Source organism: Neovison vison, chromosome X (assembly GCF_020171115.1).
Source record: "Neovison vison isolate M4711 chromosome X, ASM_NN_V1, whole genome shotgun sequence".
Classification (NCBI taxonomy): Eukaryota; Metazoa; Chordata; class Mammalia; order Carnivora; family Mustelidae; genus Neogale; species Neogale vison.
Window position 1 is genome coordinate 79,559,435 of NC_058105.1, and position 24,029 is coordinate 79,583,463.

Consider the following 24,029-nt stretch of genomic DNA (forward strand, 5'->3'; position numbering starts at 1 on the left):
TAAAGAAGAACTTAAACAATTCATGGAAACCAATGAGAATGAAAGTACATTGATCCAAAACCTATAGGTTACCACAAAGGCAGTCCTAGGAGGGAAATGCATAGCCATCCAAGCCTCTACCAAAAAATTAGGAAAAAACAATAGTAAATGCACAAGCTTAACTTAAACCTGAAGGATCTGGAGAAAGTACAGCAAGTAAGGCATAAACCAAGCAAGAGGAGAGAAATAATAAAGATTTGAGAACAGGTCAATGAAATAGAAAACAGTGAAACAGTAGAACAGATCAAAGAAACTAGAAGATGGATCAAATAAACTAGAAATTATAAGATTGATAAATCTCTGGTCAGAATTACCCAATAGAAAAGGGAAGGAGGCAAATTAGTAAATTGATGAATGAAAGGGGAGAGATCATGACTAACACCAAGGAAATAGAAACAATTATTAGAAATAATTACCAGCAACTATATGCCAACAAATTAAGCAATCTAGATAAACCAATGCACTCCTGGAAACATATAAACTACCAAAACTGAAACAGGAAGAAATTGAGAATCCAAACAGAACATTAACCAGCAAAGAAATTGAAGCAGTAATCAAAAACTTCCCAAAAACCAAGAGCAAGACCAGTTGGCTTCCCAAGGGAATTTTACCAAATATTTAAAGAAGAAATCATACCTATTTTACTGAAGCCATTCCAAAAAATAGAAATAGAAGGAAAACTTGAAAACTCATTCTATGAGGACAGCCTGATCCAAAAACCAATTCTCAAAAAGGAGAATTACAGATCAATATTCCAGATGAATATGCCTATCCAAATATTCAATAAGATCATAGTCAATAGGACCGAACAGTATATTAAAATGATAATCCTTTAAATAAGGATAAAAGTATTATTCTATGGTACATAAAATTCTTAATGAGAAAGAAAAAATCTTTCTTTCTGGATGTTCTGAGATTCCAGTAACTGCAAAAATCAAGAGATACCAGAACAGTGCCTGGAGCTTTGCTCTTCAGAACCATATTAAGACCATTTCAAAATGCCTGGGTGTCTTGCTGGTAAATTCAGTGTGCTTATAGGTTTGTTTCCCAAATCCACTCTAAAAGCTGAACTTTGGGGCACTTGGGTGGCTCAGTGGGTTAAAGCCTTTGCCTTTGGCTCAGGTCATGATCCCAGGGTTCTGGGATCGAGCCAGGCATCAGGCTCTCTACTCAGCAGAGAGCCTGCTCTCCCCCCATCCCCTACCTGCCTCTCTGCCTACCTGTGATCTCCGTCTGTCAAATAAATAAATTAAATCTTTAAAAAAAATAAAAATAAAAGCTGTAACATTAAGTCAAGAAATAATGCTAATCAATAAAATATATACTTTTAATAGCCAAGGAAAAAGAGTAAGAAATGCTTGACAGGTCAGTGCACTTAATAAATCTGTTACTGTATCAGGCATGTTGCAAAGATTTTCTCTTCAGGGGGAATTAATATTAAAGTGTGGTCCATTTGTATGAATCATAATGACAATGAAGGTCCTCAAGTCCCAGCAAACTTTGTTGACCTGTGGCATACTGTGCATGAATTTTGAAACATAAGATGACTGTGCCTATTAAATTTCTCTGCCACTATGAATTGTGAGGATTGGGCTAAGGCAAATAATTAGAAGGGTAGTTCTTTATCTCCCACCACCACCACCTAATCAAATACATTCTTTTTTTCCCCCAATTTATTTATTTTCAGAAAAACAGTATTCATTATTTTTTCACCACACCCAGTGCTCCATGCAAGCTGTGCCCTCTATAATACCCACCACCTGGTACCCCAACCTCCCACCCCCCCCGCCAATTCAAACCCCTCAGACTGTTTTTCAGAGTCCATAGTCTCTCATGGTTCACCTCCCCTTCCAATTTACCCAAATTCCCTACTCCTCTCTAACGCCCCTTGTCCTCCATGCTATTGGTTATGCTCCACAAATGAGTGAAACCATATGATAATTGACTCTCTCTGCTTGACTTATTTCACTCAGCATAATCTCTTCCAGTCCCATCCGTGTTGCTACAAAAGTTGGATATTCATCCTTTCTGATGGAGGCATAATACTCCATAGTGTATATGGACCACATATTCCTTATCCATTCATCCGTTGAAGGGCATCTTGGTTCTTTCCATAGTTTGGCGACTGTGGCCATTGCTGCTATAAACATTGGGGTACAGATGGCCCTTCTTTTCACGACAGCAGTACTTGTGGTTACTATTAATTATATAAGACTCAATGCTATATTGGGATCAGTGTTTAAGTTCAGATGGTTACTGCAATATACATAAAAGAGCACTGCACTTACAGAAAACAAAACTGGTACTGAAAAAAATTAGTATCTGAACTTAGGTTTCAAAAAAAGGTGTCCTTAATGTTGGAATAATGTTGAAGTTAATCTTTGTGGATGGTTAAAAAAAATTTGTGGATGGTATGAAGGGTCTAAATTTATCTTTTCTGTAAGTGTCCAATTGTCCTATCAATGTCTGCTGAAAATGTTATTTTTTTCCCAATGAACTGCATGAGCATCTTTGTTGGAAATAATTTACCGTAATTGCTAGAGTTTATTTCTGAATAAATAGAGTTTATTTCTGAAAAAAATAAAATAAAATAAAATGATAATCCACCATGAGCAGGTGGGATTTATACATGGGATGCAAGGGTGGTTCAATGTTCACAAAACAAACAACATGATAGAGCACATTAATAAAAGAAAAGACAAGAACCATGTAATCCTCTCAACTGATATTGAAAAAGCATTTGACAAAACACAACATCTTTCCTGATTAAAAGTATAAAGTACTTTTTTTCCTGATGAAAGTATTTCCTGATTCAAAGTATAGGGATAGAGGGAATATACCACCATATCATAAAAGCCTACAGCAAATATCATTATCTATGAAAAGCCTACAGCAAATATAATTCTCAATGGAGAAAAGCTGGGAGCTTTTTTTTTTTTTAAAGATTTTATTTGACAGAGAGAAATCACAAGTAGGAAGAGAGGCAGGCAGAGAGAGAGAGGGGAGAAAGCAGGTTCCCTGCGGAGCAGAGAGCCTGACGTGGGGCTCGATCCCAGAACCCTGGGATCATGACCTGAGCCGAAGGCAGAGGCTTTAACCCACTGAGCCACCCAAGCGCCCCGGGAGCTTTTTCCTTAAGGTCAGAAAAACAACCGTCATGCCCATTATCACCATTATTATTCAACTAATTACTGGAGGTCCTTACCTCAACAATCAGACAACAAAAAGAAATAAAATGTACTCAAATAGACAAAAAAGAAGTCAATCTTTCTTCACAGGTGATATGATATCTTACATGGAAAACACAAAAAACTCCACCCCCAAGTTGTTAGAATTCATACAGCAATTCAGCAACATGGCAGAATACAAAATCAATGCACAGAAATCAGTTGCATTTCCATATATTAAAATGTAACTGAAGAAAGAGTAATTAGGGAATTGATTCTATTTATAATAGCACCCCAAACCATAATATATCTAGGAATAAACCTAACCAAAGAGGTAAAGAATGTATACACTGGAAACTACAGAACCCTTATGAAAGAAATGGAGGAAGACAAAGAGAGATAGAAAAACATTCCATGCTTGTGAATTGGAAGAATAAACATTGTTAAAAATGTCTATGCTTCCCAGAGAAATCTACACTTTCAAAGCAATCCTTATCAAAATATCATTTTTTACCATACACAAAGACAAACTCAAAATGCATGAAAGACCTCAATGTGAAACAGGAATCCATCAAAATCCTGGAAGAGAACATAGGCAGTAACCTCTTCAACATGGCTACAGCAACTTCTTTCAAGACACACCTCTAAAGGCAAGGGAAACAAAAGCAAAAATGAAGTTTTGGGCTTTGTCAAGATTAAAAACTTCTGCACAGCAAAGGAAATGGTCAACCAAAGAGGCAATTGATGGAATGGGAGAAGATATTTGCAAACAACATTACATATGAAGGAGTGGTATCCAAAATGTACAAAGGACTTATAAAACTCACCACTCCCGGCAAAAAAAATTATCTAGTCAAGAAATGGCCAGAAGACATGTACAGACACTTCTCCAAAGATGTAGAAATGGATAGCAGACAAATGAATAAATGTTTAACATCACTAGCCATCAGGGAAATAGAAATGAAAACCTCAATGAGATACTACCCAACATAATCTCTTCCAGTTCCGTCCATGTTGCTACAAATATTGAGTATTCATCTTTTCTAACGGAGGCATAATACTCCATAGTGTATATGGACCACATCTTCCTTATCCATTCGTCCGTTGAAGGGCATCTTGGTTCTTTCCATAGTTTGGCGACCGTGGCCATTGCTGCTATAAACATTGGGGTACAGATGGCCCTTCTTTTCACTACATCTGTATCTTTGGGGTAAATACCCAGGAGTGCAATTGCAGGGTCATAGGGCAGCTCTATTTTTAATTTCTTGAGGAATATCCACACTGTTTTCCAAAGAGGCTGCACCAACTTACATTCCCAACAACAGTGGAAGAGGGTTCCCCTTTCTCCACATCCCCTCCAATACATGTTGTTTCCTGTCTTGCTAATTTTGGCCATTCTAACTGGTGTAAGATGATATCTCAATGTGGTTTTAATTTGAATCTCCCTGATGGCTAGTGATGATGAACATTTTTTCATGTGTCTGATAGTCATTTGTATGTCTTCATTGGAGAAGTGTCTGTTCCTATCTTCTGCCCATTTTTTGATATGTTTTCCTGTTTCGTGTGTGTTGAGTTTGAGGAGTTCTTTATAGATCCTGGATATCAACCTTTTGTCTCTACTGTCATTTGCAAATATCTTCTCCCATTCCGTGGGTTGCCTCTTTGTTTTCTTGACTGTTTCCTTTGCTGAGAAGAAGCTTTTGATTTTGATGAAGTCCCAAAAGTTTATTTTCACTTTTGTTTCCTTTGCCTTTGGAGACATATCTTGAAAGAAGTTGCTGTGGCTGATATCGAAGAGATTACTGCCTATGTTCTCCTCTAGGATGCTGATGGATTCCTGTCTCATGTTGAGGTCTTTTATCCATTTTGAGTTTATCTTTGTAAGAGAATGGTCGAGTGTCATTCTTTTACATATAGCTGCCCAATTTTCCCAGCACCATTTATTGAAGAGACTGTCTTTTTTCCACTGTATATTTTTTCCTGTTTTGTCGAAGATTATTTGCCCATAGAGTTGAGGGTCCATATCTGGGCTCTCTACTCTGTTGCACTGGTCTATGTGTCTGAGATACCACCTTACACCAGTTAGAATGGCAAAAAATTTACAAGCCAGAAAACCACAAATGTTGGCACAGATGTGGAGTAAGGAGAACCCACTTACACTCTTGGTGGGAATGAAACCTGCTACAGCCACTCTGGAAAACAGTATGGAGGTTCCTCAAGACATTAAAAATAGAGTTACCCTGTGACCCAGAAATTGAACCACTAGGTATTTCCCCCAAAGATACAGGTATAGTGAAAGAAGGGGTACATGCACCCCAATGTTCATAGCAGCAATGTCCACAATAGCTAAACTATGGAAGGAGCTGAGATGTCCTCAACAGATGAATGAATAAAGAAGTTGTGGTTTGTATATGCAATATAATGTTACTCAGCCATCAGAAAGGATGAATACCCACCGTTTTTGTTGGAATGGATGTTATTGAAGGAGATTATACTAAGTGAAATTAGTCAAGTGGAGAAAGACAGTTATCATATGGTTTCAGTCATAATGTGGAATATAAGGAATAGTGCAGAGGGCCACGGGAGAATGGAGGGGAAATAGAATGAGAAGAAATCAGAGAAGGGAGAAAAACCATGAGAGATTCTGGACTCCATGAAACAATCTGAGTTTTACAGAAGGGAGGAGGGTGGGGGGATGGGAAACTGGGTGATGGGTATTGAGGAAGGCACATGTTGTCATGAACATTGGGTGTTATGTGTGACTAATGAATCATTGGACACTACATAAGAAACTAATGATGTAGTACATGTTGGCTAGCTGAACATAAAAAAAAAAAGATAACTTATGAAACTCAACAGCCAAAAATCAAATAACCCAGGCAATGAATGGGCAGAAGATATGGACTGACATTCCTTCAAAGAAGACATACTTGGTTAACAGACACATAAAAAAATTATTCAACATCATTCGCCATGAGGAAAATGCAAATCAAACCATAAAGAGATATCACCTCACACTGGTCAGAATTGCTAAAATTAACAACTCAAGAAACAATAAACATCAGCATGGATGTGAGGAAAGAGGGATACTCTTCCACTCTTTGTGGAATGCAAACTGGTGCCAAACAGTCTGCAAAACAGTATAGAGGTTCCTCAAAATCTTAAAAATAAATCTACTTTATGAACCAGCTATTGCACTACTAGGTATTTATCTAAAGAATACAAAATAGTGATTCAAAATGGCATATGCACCCCAGTGTTTATAGCAGCATTGTCCATAGTAGCCAAATAATGGGAAGAGCCCAGATGTCTATCAAGATATGAGTGAATAAACAAGAGTTTACACAGACAGACAGACACACACACACACACAGGAATACGACTCAGTCATCAAAAAGAATGAAATCGGAGCAGTCAAGATGGCGGAGAAGTAGCAGGCTGAGACTACTTCAGCTAGCAGGAGATCAGCTAAAGAGCTTATCTAAAGATTGCAAACACCTGCAAATCCATCGGCAGATCAAAGAGAAGAACAGCAATTCTAGAAACAGAAATACAACCACTTTCTGAAAGGTAGGACTGGTGCAGAAGTGAATCCAAAGCGACGGGAAGATAGACCCCGGGGGGAGGGGCCGGCTCCCGGCAAGCGGTGGAGCAATGGAGCACAAAATCAGGACTTTTAAAAGTCTGTTCCACTGAGGGACATCGCTCCAGGGGCTAAACCAGGACGAAGCCAACGCGGGGTCGGCGTGGCCTCAGGTCCCGCAGGGTCACAGAAGGATTGGGGGTGTCTGAGTGTTGCAGAGCTTGCGGATATTGGAACAGGAAAGCCGGCTGCAGAGACAGAGCCGACAGTAAGCTCACAGCTCAGTGTTGCCTTGAACCAGTAGCAGGCTTGGTGAGCTTGGAGAGCGGCCGGAGGAAAGGCAGACGGGAGTTACTAGGAGCTGTTCGCTGAGGGCGCACTGGGGAGCGGGGCCCCGGGCTCTTGGCTCCTCCGGGCCAGAGACCAGGAGGCCGCCATTTGTATTCCCGTCCTCTGGAATTCTACGGAAAGCGCTCAGGGAACAAAAGCTCCTGAAAGCAAAGCCAAGCGGATCACTCAGCCCAGCCCCTGGTAAGGGCGGTGCAATTCCGCCTGGGGCAAAGACACTTGAGAATCACTACAACAGGCCCCTCCCCCAGAAGATCAACAAGAAATCCAGGCAAGACCAAGTTCATCTACCAAGGAGTGCAGTTTCAATACCAAGGAGAGCAGCAGAATTCCAGGGGAGGAGAAAACAAACCACGGAACTCATGGCTTTCTCCCTGTGATTTTTTAGTCTTGCAGTTAATTTTTTTTTCATTTTTTTCTCTTCTTCTGCTAAAATTTTTTTTAACTTTTACCCTTTTCTTTTTTAACGTTTTTTAACTAGTTTATCTAATATATATATATATATATATATATATATATATATTTCTTATTTATACTTTTCTTTATTCGTCTTCTTTTTTTAAGTTTTTTTTTCTTTATTTTTGAACCTCTTTTTATCCCCAAATCAGAAGAGATCCCAATCTCTTCAATCTCTTTTTTTAATTATTTTTTAAATTCTTGATTGAATTTTTAATTCAATCTCTTTTTTTAATTCCTTTTTTTTCTTATTTTCTTTCTTTCTTTTTGAACCTCTTTTTATCCCCAAATCAGAAGAGATCCCAATCAGAAGAGTTTGGGAGATCCCAATCAGGGGAGATCCCTCACCCAAACGTGAGGGGAGAGAAATCCCCCCTCACGATTTGGGATCTCTTCTGATTTGGTTAAAGCATATTTTCCTGGGATTGTTGCCACCCTTTTAGTATTTTACTTGCTCCTTCATATACTCTTAGCTGGACAAAATGAAATGGCGGAAAAATTCACCACAAAAAAAATGAACAAGAGGCAGTACCGAAGGCTAGGGACCTAATCAATACAGACATTGGTAATATGTCAGATCTAGAGTTCAAAATGACAATTCTCAAGGTTCTAGCCGGGCTTGAAAAAGGCATGGAAGATATTAGAGAAACCCTCTCCAGAGATATAAAAGCCCTTTCTGGAGAAATAAAAGAACTAAAATCTAACCAAGTTGAAATCAAAAAAGCTATTAATGAAGTTCAATCAAAAATGGAGGCTCTCACTGCTAGGATAAATGAGGCAGAAGAAAGAATTAGCGATATAGAAGACCAAATGACAGAGAATAAAGAAGCTGAGCAAAAGAGGGACAAACAGCTATTGGACCATGAGGGGAGAATTCGAGAGATAAGTGACACTATAAGATGAAACAACATCAGAATAATTGGGATTCCAGGAGAAGAAGAAAGAGAGAGGGGAGCAGAAGGTATACTGGAAAGAATTACTGGGGAGAATTTCCCCAATATGGCAAAGGGAACGAGCATCAAAATTCAGGAGGTTCAGAGAACGCCCCTCAAAATCAATAAGAATAGGCCCACACCCCATCACCTAATGGTAAAATTTACAAGTCTTAGTGACAAAGAGAAAATCCTGAAAGCAGCCCGGGAAAAGAAGGCTGTAACATACAATGGTAAAAGTATTAGATTGGCAGCTGACTTATCCAAAGAGACCTGGCAGGCCAGGAAAGGCTGGCATGATCTTTTCAGAGCACTAAACGAAAAAAACATGCAGGCAAGAATACTATATCCAGCTAGGCTATCATTGAAAATAGAAGGAGAGATTAAAAGCTTCCAGGACAAACAAAAACTGAAAGAATTTGCAAACACCAAACCAGCTCTACAGGAAATACTGAAAGGGGTCCTCTAAGCAAAGAGAGAGCCTACAAGTGGAGATCAGAAAGGAACAGAGACAATATACAGTAACAGTCACCTTACAGGCAGTAAAATGGCACTAAATTCATATCTCTCAATAGTTACCCTGAATGTTAATGGGCTAAATGCCCCAATCAAAAGACACAGGGTATCAGAATGGATAAAAAAACAAAACCCATCTATATGTTGCCTCCAAGAAACTCATTTTAAGCCCGAGGACACCTCCAGACTTAAAGTGAGGGGGTGGAAAAGAATTTACCATGCTAATGGACATCAGAAAAAAGCAGGAGTGGCAATCCTTATATCAGATCAATTAGATTTTAAGCCAAAGACTATAATAAGAGATGAGAAAGGACACTATATCATACTCAAAGGGTCTGTCCAACAAGAAGATCTAACAATTTTAAATATCTATGCCCCCAACGTGGGAGCAGCCAACTATATAAACCAATTAATAACAAAATCAAAGAAACACATCAACAATAATACAATAATAGTAGGGGACTTTAACACTACTCTCACTGAAATGGTCAGATCATCCAAGCAAAAGATCAACAGGGAAATAAAGGACTTAAATGATACACTGGATGAGATGGACATCACAGATATATTCAGAACATTTCATCCCAAAACAACAGAATACACATTCTTCTCTAGTGCACATGGAACATTCTCCAGAATAGATCACATCCTCGGTCCTAAATCAGGCTCAACCGGTATCAAAAGATTGGGATCAATCCCTGCATATTTTCAGACCACAATGCTCTGAAGCTAGAACTCAACCACAAGAGGAAGTTTGGAAAGAACAAAAATACATGGAGACTAAACAGCATCCTTCTAAAGAATGAATGGGTCAACCGGGAAATTAAAGAAGAATTGAAAAAAATCATGGAAACAAATGATAATGAAAATACAACGGTTCAAAATCTGTGGGACACAACAAAGGCAGTCCTGAGAGGAAAATATATAGCGGTACAAGCTTTTCTCAAGAAACAAGAAAGGTCTCAGGTACACAACCTAACCCTACACCTAAAGGAGCTGGAGAAAGAACAAGAAAGAAACCCTAAGCCCAGCAGGAGAAGAGAAATCATAAAGATCAGAGCAGAAATCAATGAAATAGAAACCAAAAAAACAATAGAACAAATCAACCAAACTAGGAGCTGGTTCTTTGAAAGAATTAATAAAATTGATAAACCCTTGGCCAGACTTATCAAAAAGAAAAGAGAAAGGACCCAAATAAATAAAATCATGAATGAAAGAGGAGAGATCACAACTAACACCAAAGAAATACAAACTATTATGAGAATATACTATGAGCAACTCTACGGCAACAAATTTGACAATCTGGAAGAAATGGATGCATTCCTAGAAACATATAAACTACCAAAATTGAACCAGGAAGAAATAGAAGGCCTGAACAGACCCATAACCAGTAAGGAGATGGAAACAGTCATTAAAAATCTCCAAACAAACAAAAGCCAAGGGCCAGACGGCTTCCCGGGGGAATTCTACCAAGCATTTAAAGAAGAAGTAATTCCTATTCTCCTGAAACTGTTCCAAAAAATAGAAATGGAAGGAAAACTTCCAAACTCATTTTATGAGGCCAGCATCACCTTGAATCCAAAACCAGACAAGGATCCCATCAAAAAAGAGAGCTATAGACAAATATCCTTGATGAACACAGATGCGAAAATTCTCACCAAAATACTAGCCAATAGGATTCAACAGTACATTAAAAGGATTATTCACCACGACCAAGTGGGATTTATCCCAGGGCTGCAAGTTTGGTTCAACATCCGCAAATCAGTCAATGTGATACAACACATCAATAAAAGAAAGAACCAGAACCATATGATACTCTCGATAGATGCTGAAAAAGCACTTGACAAAGTACAGCATCCCTTCCTGATCAAAACTCTTCAAAGTTTAGGCATAGAGGGCACATAGCTCAATATCATCAAAGCCATCTATGAAAAACCCACCGCAAATATCATTCTCAATGGAGAAAAACTGAAAGCTTTTCCACTAAGGTCAGGAACACGGCAGGGATGTCCATTATCACCACTGCTATTCATCATAATACTAGAAGTCCTAGCCTCAGAAATCAGACAACAAAAGGAAAATAAAGGCATCCAAATCAGCAAAGAAGAAGTCAAATTATCGCTCTTCGCAGATGATATGATACTCTATGTGGAAAACCCAAAAGACTCCACTCCAAAACTGCTAGAACTTGTACAGGAATTCAGTAAAGTGTCAGGATATAAGATCAATGCACAGAAATCAGTTGCATTTCTCTACACCAACAACAAGACAGAAGCAAGAGAAATTAAGGAGTCAATCCCATTTACAATTGCACCCCAAACCATAAGATACCTAGGAATAAACCTAACCAAAGAGGCTAAGAATCTATACTCAGAAAACTATAAAGTACTCATGAAAGAAATTGAGGAAGACACAAAGAAATGGAAAAATGTTCCATGCTCCTGGATTGGAAGAATAAATATTGTGAAAATGTCTATGCTACCTAAAGCAATCTACACATTTAATGCAATTCCTATCAAAGTACCATTCATCTTTTTCAAAGAAATGGAACAAATAATCCTAAAATTTATATGGAACCAGAAAAGACCTCGAATAGCCAAAGGGATATTGACAAAGAAAGCCAAAGTTGGTGGCATCACAATTCCGGACTTCAAGCTCTATTACAAAGCTGTCATCATCAAGACAGCATGGTACTGGCACAAAAACAGACACATAGATCAATGGAACAGAATAGAGAGCCCAGAAATAGACCCTCAACTCTATGGTCAACTAATCTTTGACAAAGCAGGAAAGAATGTCCAATGGAATAAAGACAGCCTCTTCAATAAATGGTGTTGGAAAAATTGGACAGCCACGTGCAGAAAAATGAAACTGGACCATTTCATTTCACCACACACAAAAATAGACTCAAAATGGATTAAGGACCTCTATGTGAGAAAGGAAGCCATCAAAATCCTTGAGGAGAACACAGGCAGCAACCTCTTCGACCTCAGCCGCAGCAACGTCTTCCTAGGAACATCGCCAAAGGCAAGGGAAGCAAAGGCAAAAATGAACTATTGGGATTTCATCAAGATCAAAAGCTTTTGCACAGCAAAGGAAACAGTTAACAAAATCAAAAGACAACTGACAGAATGGGAGAAGATATTTGCAAACGACATATCAGATAAAGGACTAGTGTCCAAAATCTATAAAGAACTTAACAAACTCAACACCCAAAGAACAAATAATCCAATCAAGAAATGGGCAGAGGACATGAACAGACGTTTCTGCCAAGAAGACATCCAGATGGCCAACAGACACATGAAAAAGTGCTCCATATCACTCGGCATCAGGGAAATACAAATCAAAACCACAATGAGATGTCACCTCACACCAGTCAGAATGGCTAAAATCAACAAGTCAGGAAATGACAGATGCTGGCGATGATGCAGAGAAAGGGGAACCCTCCTACACTGTTGGTGGGAATGCAAGCTGGTACAACCACTCTGAAAAACAGCATGGAGGTTCCTCAAAATGTTGAAAATAGAACTACCCTATGACCCAGCAATTGCACTACTGGGTATTTACCCTAAAGATACAAACGTAGTGATCCAAAGGGGCATGTGCACCCGAATGTTTATAGCAGCAATGTCCACAATAGCCAAAGTATGGAAAGAACCTAGATGTCCATCAACAGATGAATGGATCAAGAAGAAGTGGTATATATACACAATGGAATACTATGCAGCCATCAAAAGAAACGAAATCTTGCCATTTGCGACAACATGGATGGAACTAGAGCGTATCATGCTTAGCAAAATAAGTCAAGCGGAGAAAGACAACTATCATATGATCTCCCTGATATGAGGAAGTGGAGATGCAACATGGGGGCTTAAGTTGGTAGGAGAAGAATCCATGAAACAAGATGGGATAGGAAGGGAGACAAACCATAAGTGACTCTTAAGCTCATGAAACAAACTGTGGGTTGCTGGGGGGAGGGGGGTTGGGAGAAGGGAGGTAGGGTTATGGACATTGGGGAGGGTATGTGCTTTTGGGAAAATTGGAAGGGGAGGTGAACCGTGAGAGACTATGGACTCTGAAAAGCAATCTGAGGGGTTTGAAGTGGCGGGGGGGTGGGAGGTTGGGGTACCATGTCGTGGGTATTATAGAGGGCACGGCTTGCATGGAGCACTGGGTGTGGTGAAAAAATAATGAATACTGTTTTTCTGAAAATAAATAAATTGGAAAAAATGAAAAAAAAAAAAGAATGAAATCTTACCATTTGGGACAACTTGGATAGAACTAGAGTGTGATATACCAAGCAAACTAAGTCAGTCAGTCAGAGAAAGATAAATATCATATGATTTCACTTATGTTTGGAAATTAGGAAACAAAACAGAGGAACATAGTGGAAGGGTAGGAAAAATAAAATAAGATAAATACAGAGAGAGAGAAAACCATAATAGACTCTTCATTATAGGGATGAAACTGAATGTTGCTGGAGGGGAGTTAGATGGGGGGGGTGGGATAATTGGGAAAAGTAGGGCACTTGTTATGAGCACTGGGTGATATAGAACTAATGAATCATTAACCTGAAACTAATGAATCTACCCTGAACCTAATAAGAATACAAAATAACAAATTTGAATTAAAAAAAGAAAAAAATTAAAAGAAATATGATATTGATATTATAGAAAATTGATATCAGGAATTTTAATGTGATAGTAATCTTGTGCATATTTTTAAAATTCTTTATCTTTTAAAAATATATTTTGAAGTATTTGACTATGATGATGGTATCTGAATCTGTTCCAAAATATTACTGGGGAGAATGGAGGAGTCAGTAGGGATGTGAAAATACAAGATTGGCCATATACTGATATTATTGTTAAAGTCGGGTGAAGAGTACCTGACAGTATAGTAAACTATCCCACTTTTACATTTTGAAATTTTTAGGTTAAATACTTAATATATATTTATACATGTATGTACGTATATACACACATGCATGCACATGCACACACACGTGTGTAATCAACCTTCACTGTACATGAAAGAGAAGCAAAGAAAACATCAATAAGAAGAGTGTCACAGGAATGTTGTGACAATGCAGCCTGGAAAATGATCACCTTCTCAGAACCTCAGGGCACAGCATCTAGAATTCTGGTTTCTTCTATACAAATCCTAATAGAGCAAATGTAATGCAGTGCATGTTTACGAGAAAGGAAGGTCTCTTTCTTATCTGTGGTGTCCACAACTCAATTCTGAGCTGGAGATTATTGGGGAGAAGGAGTTTCCAAAGCAGGATGTACAAACTAATAACTGAGAATCTACACCTAGCCCATAGGCAGGTTTCTTTGAGTCCATGGTGCTATAATATATTTTTTAAAATTTTTATTTATTTATTTGACAGAGAGAGATCACAAGTAGGCAGAGAGGCAGGCAGAGAGAGAGAGAGGAGGGAGCAGGCTCTCTGCTGAGCAGAGAGCCCAATGCCGGACTGGATCCCAGGACCCTGAGATCATGACCTGAGCCAAAGGCAGCGGCTTAACCCACTGAGCCACCCAGGCGCCCTGGTGCTATAATATTTTTTTTTAAAGATTTTATTTATTCATCAGAGAGAGAGAGTGAGAGTGAGCACAGGCAGACAGAGTGGCAGGCAGAGTCAGAGGGAGAAGCAGGCTCCCCGCTGAGCAAGGAGCCCGATGCGGGACTCGATCCCAGGATGCTGGGATCATGACCTGAGCCGAAGGCAGCCGCCCAACCAGGTGCTATAATATTTTTAAATTTTATGCCAACATTCAAAACCTCAGACATTTCACATAAAATATTGCTTTTCTTGTTTTCCTTAAAAATGGGGAAATTTGGTAATGCTTAGTTGGATTTGAGTGACAGTTCTCTTTTAGATGGGGCAGTGCCCTCCAGTTTGGCACAATCTCCATCAGGTCTGCTTTACTTTTTCTTTCTTTCTTTCTTTCTTTCTTTCTTTCTTTCTTTCTTTCTTTCTTTCTTCCTTCCTTCCTTCCTTCCTTCCTTCCTTCCTTCCTTCCTTTCTTTCTTTCTCTCTCTCTCTTTCTTTCTCTTTCTTTCTTTCTTTCTTTCTTTCTTTCTTTCTTTCTTTCTCTTTCTTTCTTTCTTTTTTCCTTCCTTCCTTCCTTCCTCTTTCTCTTTCTTTCTTTCTTTCTTTTTTTAAAATTTCTTTTCAGTGTACAAGAATTCATTGTTTATGCACCACACCCAGTGCTCCATGCAACATGTGCCCTTCATACTATCAAACACCAGGCTCACCCTCCTTCCCACCCCCCGCCCCTTCAAAACCCTCAGATTGTTTTTCAGAGTCCATAGTCTCTCATGGTTCATCTCCCCCTCCAATTTCCTTCAACTCCCTTCTCCTCTCCATCTCCCCATGTCCTGTTTTTTTTTTTAAATATGCACCTTTTTCTTTCTAGTGAACAAAGGTATGCTATAGGTTAGTGGATTGTGCCTAGCTCCAAAAGCCTGCTTTAATTTGACTTAGTTTAAATTGCCTTTGTGCTTTCTAATACTCAGTAAAACCTGTGGGAATCTGGTATCAAGGGAGGGAGTGGTATCTTAGTTCCTTAATCTTAGCATAAGTGTTATTACTTCCCTATTATAAAGACCCATGAGTGTTCAATGGGGATAATGCCTATTCAGAAGACACCAGAATTAGTGTTTTCCTACATTGGTTTTATAAAAGCTACATTTGAGTAGGAACAAGACATAAGGGTAAAATCCATTAATGAAACCTGTGTCCATGAGTATAAATGGGTCAGTCTTTATTTCAAGACTTTCTTCTCTTCCTATCTCTCACAGACTCTGTGTATGTATGTGTGTTGAGAATGAGGTGGAGGTGTGCAGACCTGTATGGATTCTGCGGTGGGCTTTCAGGTGGGAGCTCTTGGTGTACACTTTGCTGCATCCTGCAAAATCACATTGGTGAATCCGTCTTCTCTTCAACTCAAGAGACTCCTCTCCCTGCATTAGGGTCATTGCTGATGGTCTGAGCAAAGAAAGAAAGATAGCACCAAAGAATGGTTTTACTATGGAAGCTAAATAAATGGCCTTACACACAGTGGGATCAGCTCATACATAGATTTAATGTATGCATATTTAATAGTAGACCTTCAAGAGAAGAAATAATTCAATTAGTTCAAGCAATTCCCTCAACTAGGCCATTCTTCTCAGTAGGGGCAGGTCCCAGGAGGTGGTAATGTTACCTTGGGTGGTTTCTGTTCCCAGTGTGAGCATTCCACTCTAACAGGAATCAATTTTGTGTTTACATAAATGTATTTTTTCATACTACATAGTTGTTAAAAGGCAATAGAACTACTTGATTAGTTCTAAGATTGGAAGTAAAGCATGCTGTAAACTTACAGAGAGAAACAGTATGCAACTGTACTTAATGTGAAATTAATAGATTTTCAAGGGCAAAATTGGTGGTCTAGACAATTAGAACGTAACTCTGTCATAATATGCATGTTCATGCACATGTGTGCATACAAACTCACACCTTCACTTGCAATGCAATTTACCTATACATGTTTTTTGCTTTTTTATTTTTTTATGTTATGTTAGTCACCATAAAGTACATAATTAATTTTTGATGCAATGTTCCAAGAATCATTGTTTCTGTATAACACCCAGTGCTCCATGCAACATATGCCCTCCTGAATATTCATCATTGGGCTAACATGTCACTCACCACCATCCCCTCTAAAATCCTCAGTTTGTTTCCCAGAGTCCATGGTCTCTCATGGTTCCTCTCTCCCTCTGATTCTCCCCCTTTATTTTTCCCTTCCTTCTCCTAATGGCTTATATTCCAGAAATAAGTGAAACCATATGAAAGTTGTCCTTCTCTGCTTGACTTATTTCACTTAGCATAATCTCCTCCAGTTCCATTCATATTGATACAAATGATGGGTATGCATCCTTTCTGATGGCTGAGGAATATTCCATTGTATATATGGACCACATCTTCTTTATCCATTCATCTGTTGAAGGGCACCTCAGCTCCTTCCACAGTTTGGCTATTGTGGACATTGCTGCTATGAACATTGGGGTGCATGTGCCCCTTCTTTTCACTACATCTGTATCTTTGGGGTAGATACCCAGTGGTGCAATTTCTGGGTCATAGGGTAGCTCTATTGGTAAATTTTTGAGGAACTTCCACACTGTTTTCCAAAGTGGATGTACCAACTTGCATTCCCACCAACAGTGTAAGAGGGTTTCTTTTCTCCACAACCTCTCCAACATTTCTCATTTCTTGCCTTATTAATTTTTTCCCTTTCTAATGGTGTAGGGTGGTATTTCTCTTTGATTTGAATTTCCCTGACAGTTAATGATGTTCAAAATTTTTAATGTTTGTTAGCCACTTCTATGTATTCTTTGGAGAAGTGTCTGTTCATGACTTCTGACCATTTTTTGACTAGATTATTATTTTCTTTTGTTTTTTTGGGGGGTGTTCAGTTTAAGAAGTTCTTTATAGATCATGAATACCAGCCCTTTATCTTGTAGTGTGATTTGAAAATATCTTCTTTCATTCTGTGGGTTGCCTCTTTGTTTTGTTGACTGTTTCCTTTGCTGTGCAGAAATTCTTTATCTTGATGAAGCCCAAAAGTTCATTTTTTGTTTTCCTTGCCTTTAGAGACCTGCTTTTAAAAAAATATTTATTTTTTAAATTTCTTTTCAGTGTTCCAGAATTCATTGTTTATGCACCACACTCAGTGCTCCATGCAATACGTGTCCTCCACAATACCCACCACAAGGCTCACCCAACATCCTTCGCCTCCCAAACCCTCAGTTAGTTCCTCCCCCTTCCCCTCCCAAACCCTCAGTTCCTCAGAGTCCAGAGTCTCTCATGGTTCGTCTCCCCCTCCAACTTCCGCCAACTCCCTTCTCCTCTCCATCTCCCCATGTCCTCTGTGTTACTCCTTATGCTCCACTAATAAGTGAAACCATATGATAATTGACTCTCTCTGCTTGACTTATTTCACTCAGTGTAATCTCTTCCAGTCCCGTCCATGTTGATACAAAAGTTGGGTATTCATCCTTTCTGATGGAAGCATAGTACTCCATAGTATATATGGACCACATCTTCTTTATCTATTTGTCTGTTGAAAGGCATCTAGGTTCGTCCCACAATTTGGCGATTGTGGCCATTGCTGCTATGAACATTGGGGTACAGATGGCCCTTCTTTTCACTACATCTGTATCTTTGGGTTAAATACCTAGTAGTGCAAATGAAGGATCATAAGGAAGCTCTATTTTTAATTTCTTAAGTAATGTCCACACTTAAGACCTGTCCTGAAGGAAGTTTCTGTGGCCAGTGTTGAAGAGGTTACTACCTATGTTCTCTTCTAGGGTTTTGATGGATTCCTGTCTCACATTGAGGTCTTTCATCCATTTTGAGTTTATCTTTGTGTATCGTGTAAGAGAATGGTCCACTTTAATTCTTCTCTATATTGCCATCAGATTTTCCCAGCAGCATTTTTTGAAGAGACTCTTTTTTCCATTGGACATTTTCTCCTGCTTTGTCAAAGATTATTTGACATAGAGTTGAGAGTCCATATCTGGGCTCTCTCTTCTGTTCCATTGGTTTATGTGTCTGTTTTTGTACCAAGCTGTCTTGGTGATCACAGCTTTGCAATAGAGCTTGAAATTGTGAAACGTGATGCTCCCAGCTTTATTTTACTTTTTCAACACTCCCTTGGTGACTGGGGTCTTTTCTGGTTCTATACAAATATTAAGATTATTTTTATAGCATGTTGAAAAGTACCATTGGTATTTTGATCAGGATGGTGTTGAAAGTATAGATTGCTTTGGGCAGCATAGACATTTTGACAATGTTGATTTTTCAGATCCATGAGCATGGAATGTTTTTCCATTTTCTTGTGTCTCCTTCAGTTTCTTTCATGAGTTTTCTGTAGTTCCTAGAGTATAGAAGGTTTCTCTCTTTGGTTAGGTTCATTCCAAGGTATCTTAAGGTTTTTGGTGCTATTTTAAATGGAGTTGATTCCCTAATTTCTCTTTCCAAAGTTACATTGTTAGTGTATAGGAAAGCAATTGATTTCTGTGCATTGCTTTTGTATTCTGCCACATTACTGAATTGCTGTTTGAGTTCCAGTAATTTGAGGGTGGGGTCTTTTGGGTTTTCCACATAAAGTGTCATGTCATCTACAAAAAGGGAGTTTGACTTCTTTTTTTTTTATCAACTTGAGTACATTTATTTCTTTTTATGGTCTGATTGCTGTTGGTTGAAATTCTGGTACTATGTTGAAAAATAGTGGCAAGAGTGGGCATCCTTGTCGTGTTCTTGATCTTAAGGGAAATTCTCTCAGCTTTTCCCCCATTGAGAATGATAATCACTGTAGGATTTTCATTGATGGTTTTTATGAAATTGAGGAAGGTTCCCTCTATCCCTACACTCAAGAATTTTAATCAGGAAGGGATGCTGTATTATGTCAAATGCTTTTTTTGGCATCAATTGAGAGCACTATGTGGTTCTTTTATTTCCTCTTACTAATCTGTCCTATCACATTGATTGATTTGTGAATGTTGAACCATTATTGCATCCTGGGGATAAATCTCAGCTTGTTATGGTGCATAATCCTTTTACTGTACTGTTGGATCCTATTTAGCTAGGATCTTGTTGAGAATTTTGGCATCCATATTCATCAGGGATATATTGGTCTGAAATTCTCCTTTTTGATGGGGTATTTACCTGGTTTTTGGATCAAGGTAATGTTGGCCTCAAAGAATGAGTTCGGAAGTTTTCCTTCTGTTTCTGTTTTTTGAAACAGCTTCAGGAGAAAAGATATTATTTCTTCTTTGAATGTTTGGTAGAATTCCCTAGGGAACCCATCAGGCCTGGAATCTTGCTTTTTGGGAAGTTTTTGATCATTACTTCCATCTTGTTACTGGTTATTGGTTTATTCAGCTTGTCAATTTCTTCCTGATTCAGTCTTGATACTTTATAGGTTTCCAGGAAGGCATCAATTTCTTCCAGGTTGATTAATTTATGGGCATATAATTGTTGATAATAATTTATGATGACTGTTTCCATTTCTTTGGTGTTAGGTGTGATCTCTCCCCTTTTATTCATAATTTTATTAATTTGGGTCCTTTTTCTTGCCTTGTGGATAAGTCTTGCCAGTGGCTTATCAATCTTATTAATTCTTTCAAAGAAGTAGCTTCTAGTTTCATTGATCTGCTCTACTGTAGTTCTGGTTTTTATTCATTGATCTCTGCTCTAATCTTAATTATTTCTCTTCTCATGTGTGGCTCGGGCTTTATTTGCTGTTCTTTCTCCAATTCTTTAAAGTGAAAAGTTAATTTGTGTATTTGATATTTTTCTATTTTTTTGAGTGAGGTTTGGCTGGCTTTGTATTTCCCCTTCAGGACAGTCTTTGCTGTATCCCATAGGTTTTGGGCCCATGTGCTTTCATTTCTTATTGGTTTCCATCAATTGTTTAAGTTCTTCTTTGGTTTCCTGGTTGACCCAAACATTCCTGAGCAGGATGGTTTTTAGCTTCTCAGAGTTTGAATTTCTTTCAAACTTCTTCTTATGATTGAGTTCCAGTTTTAAAGCATTGTAGTCTGAGAATATGTAGGCAATTATTGCAGTATTTTGGTATCAGTTGAGACCTGATTTGTGACCCAGAATGTGGTCTATTATGGACAGAGTTCCATGTGTGTTTGAGAAGAATGAATATTCTGTTGTTTTAGGGTGGAATATTCTGTATTTACCTATGAGGTCCATCTCATCCAGTGTGTCATTCAAAGCTCTTGTTTCTTTGTTGATTTTCTGCTTAAATGGTCCATCCATTACTAAGAATGGAGTTTTGAGGTCTCCTACTATTAACATACCATTATCAGTATGTCTCTTCATTTTGGTTAACAGTTGGCTTATGTAGTTGGCTGCTGCCATGCTGGGAGCATAGATATTTACAATTTTTAGATCCTTTTTTTGTTTATACCCTTTAAGAATGATATAGTGTCCTTCTGCAATTGCACTCCTGGGTATTTACCCCAAAGACACAGATGTCGTGAAAAGAAGGGCCATCTGTACCCCAATGTTTATAGCAGCAATGGCCACGGTCGCCAAACTATGGAAAGAACCAAGATGCCCTTCAACGGATGAATGGATAAGGAAGATGTGGTCCATATACACTATGGAGTATTATGCTTCCATCAGAAAGGATGAATACCCAACTTTTGTAGCAACATGGACGGGACTGGAAGAGATTATGCTGAGTGAAATAAGTCAAGCAGAGAGAGTCAATTATCATATGGTTTCACTTATTTGTGGAGCATAACAAATAGCATGGAGGACAAGGGGTGTTAGAGAGGAGTAGGGAATTTGGGTAAATTGGAAGGGGAGGTGAACCATGAGAGACTATGGACTCTGAAAAACAATCTGAGGGGTTTGAAGTGGCGGGGGGGTGGGAGGCTGGGGTACCAGGTGGTGGGTATTATAGAGGGCATGGCTTGCATGGAGCACTGGGTGTGGTGAAAAAATAATGAATACTGTTTTTCTGAAAATAAATAAATTGGAAAAAAAAAGAATGATATAGTGTCCTTCTATATTTCTAACCACAGTCTTTAGCCTAAAATCTAATTTGTCTGACATGAGAATTGGTACCCCGGCTTTCTTTTGCCATCTGTTGGCATGAAAGATGGTTCTCCATCCCTTCACTTTCAGTCTGGATGTGTCTTTAGGTTCAAAATTAATCTCTTGTAGACAGCATATGGTTGGGTCATGTCTTTTAATGCAATCTACCACCTTGTGCTTTTTCGTGGGAGCATTTCAGCCATTCATTGAGAGTGATTAATGAAAAATATTATTTTATTGTTGTCATGTTGCCTGTGATGTCTTTGTTTCTATAGATAGTAAATTTCTGTTCTATGTCACTCTTGAGGTCTTTCTCCTTTTGTAGAACTCCCTTTTATATTTCTTGCAGGACCAGCTTGGCAGTCACATGTTCTCTCAGTGTCTCCCAGTCTTGGAAGCTCCTTGTCTCTCCCTCCACTCTGAATGGCAGCCTTGCTGGATAAAGTGTCCTTAGCTATTGTTCTTCTCATTTAGTAAACTGAATATGTCTTGCCAGCCCTTTCTGGCTTGCCATGTCTCTGTGGGTAGGTCTGACTTTATTCTGATGTTCTTCTCTCTGTATGTAAGAAATCTCCTCCCCCTTGCCACTTTCAGATTGTTTCCTTGGATCTATAATTTACAAATTGTACTATGATATGATGTGGCATTGCTGTGTTCTCACTGATCTTGAATGGGGTCCTCTCTTGCCTCTTGGACACAAATGCTTGTTTCCTTCCCCAGATTAGGGAAGTTCTCAGCTAGACTTGCTCAAATAAATCTTCTAGACCTCCCTGTCTCTCCAACCCCTCAGGGATCCCAATAATCCTGATATTGAAATGTTTCATTAAGTCACTAATTGTTTTCATTTTGATTCCTTGGTTTTTAATTTGTTTTTCTTATGCCTACTTGGTTTCCTTCCTTTCTATCATCTTACTCTCTATCTCACTAACTCATTCTTATGCCTTGTTTACCCTAGCAGTCTGCATATCCACTATAGACCGAATTTCATTAACAGCATTTTTAAGTTCAACCTCATCAGATCTCACTTCTGCCCTTAGAGATTTTTTTTGTCATTAATATTTTTCTCAAGCCTAGATATTGACTTCATAATTGTTACTCTGAAGTCTATTTCTGACATCTTGGTTATATCCATATCCATTTGTTCCATGGGAGAGGTCACAGTCTCTGGTTCTTCCTTTTTTGGGGGTTCCTCCTCTTAGTCCTTCTGTTGAGGGGTGGTTGGGAGAATGTACAGAATCCAAATCATTGACCACAACCCAAGCAAGATGCACATGTTTTATAGGGCTCATAGGGTTGTTGGCTTCTTGTTCTTCCACCCTATCTTCTGGAGGAAGGGCCTGCTACACTGTTACTCAGACATTCCTATTTGAGCAGAATTGCTCTGCCCCCTGTGGAGCAGTATAAACTGGTTTTGGGGGCTTTTGTTCTCTGGTGGTTTTCCTTGGTGGCTTTCTGCATCACTTCCAAGAGTCAGAGCGGAAGTGACCATATACAGGGGCACCTGGGTTGTTCAATGGGTTAGGGACTCTGCCTTTGACTCAGGTCATGATCTCGGGGTCCTGGGATTGAGCAACGCATCAGGCTCTGCTCCACAGGGAGCCTGCTTCCTCCTCTCTCTTTCTCTGCCTTCCTCTCTGCCTACTGGTGATCTCTATTTGTTGAATGAATAAATAAAATCTTAAAAAAAAAAAAGAAGTGACCATATACAAACCTGTGTCTCAGAACAGAGAGATTGCAGTCTGATCTTCACTGAGCTCTACAGGTCACACTCTTCCATTTCTGTCTGTGCTGCTATATCCACAGGATTCTGGGTTGTGCACCCAAGAGCTGAACTCCCACCCCTCACACTCAGGGCTGGGCATATCTCTGTCCTTTGTGCTTTTAAAACTGCAAGCTGCTTCCAGTTCACAGGTGTGCTCCTATAGCTCCAGGTTTCAGTCTTGGGGGCTGTCCTAAAGTTCTTTCCCCTCTGCTAATGGTTTTTAAATCTGTGCCCAGTCTCCACTGTGGGACACTTTTTTGTTCCTGTGTTATTTCACCTTCCGGGCACCAGTGCTTATGGCAGCTCCCTCCCCCTTCCATTTATCTTCTGATATCTGCCAGTGGAATCATGGCTCCCACTTCATACCTCAAGACTGACCACTGGAGATATTCTGTTTGTAAAGATCCAGATCTATCTTGTTATATCTCAGGCTGATTTTGTGGTTATTCAGAATGGTCTGGTAGATATACATCTCAATTCAGCAGACCAGTTGATATAGGGTCCCCTACTCCTCCACCATCTTTTCACTGATCTACCTATATTTTGTTATCCTTAAATGTTTACTATTGTGCCTGAGAATTTGTTTTACTTCTGCCACAGACACACACATGATTAT

General features: G+C 39.0%; 1 protein-coding gene across 3 annotated transcripts in view; it reads right to left on the reverse strand.

The window, feature by feature from the left end:
* Positions 1-24,029, reverse strand: part of KLF8 (Kruppel like factor 8) — a 256,081-nt gene that overhangs the window by 22,750 nt on the left and 209,302 nt on the right. For all 3 annotated transcript variants that reach the window (XM_044234518.1, XM_044234516.1, XM_044234517.1), the window contains exon 5: positions 15,902-16,041. In XM_044234518.1, coding sequence (XP_044090453.1) covers positions 15,902-16,041 — 140 coding nt within the window. The remainder of the gene's footprint in view (positions 1-15,901; positions 16,042-24,029) is intronic.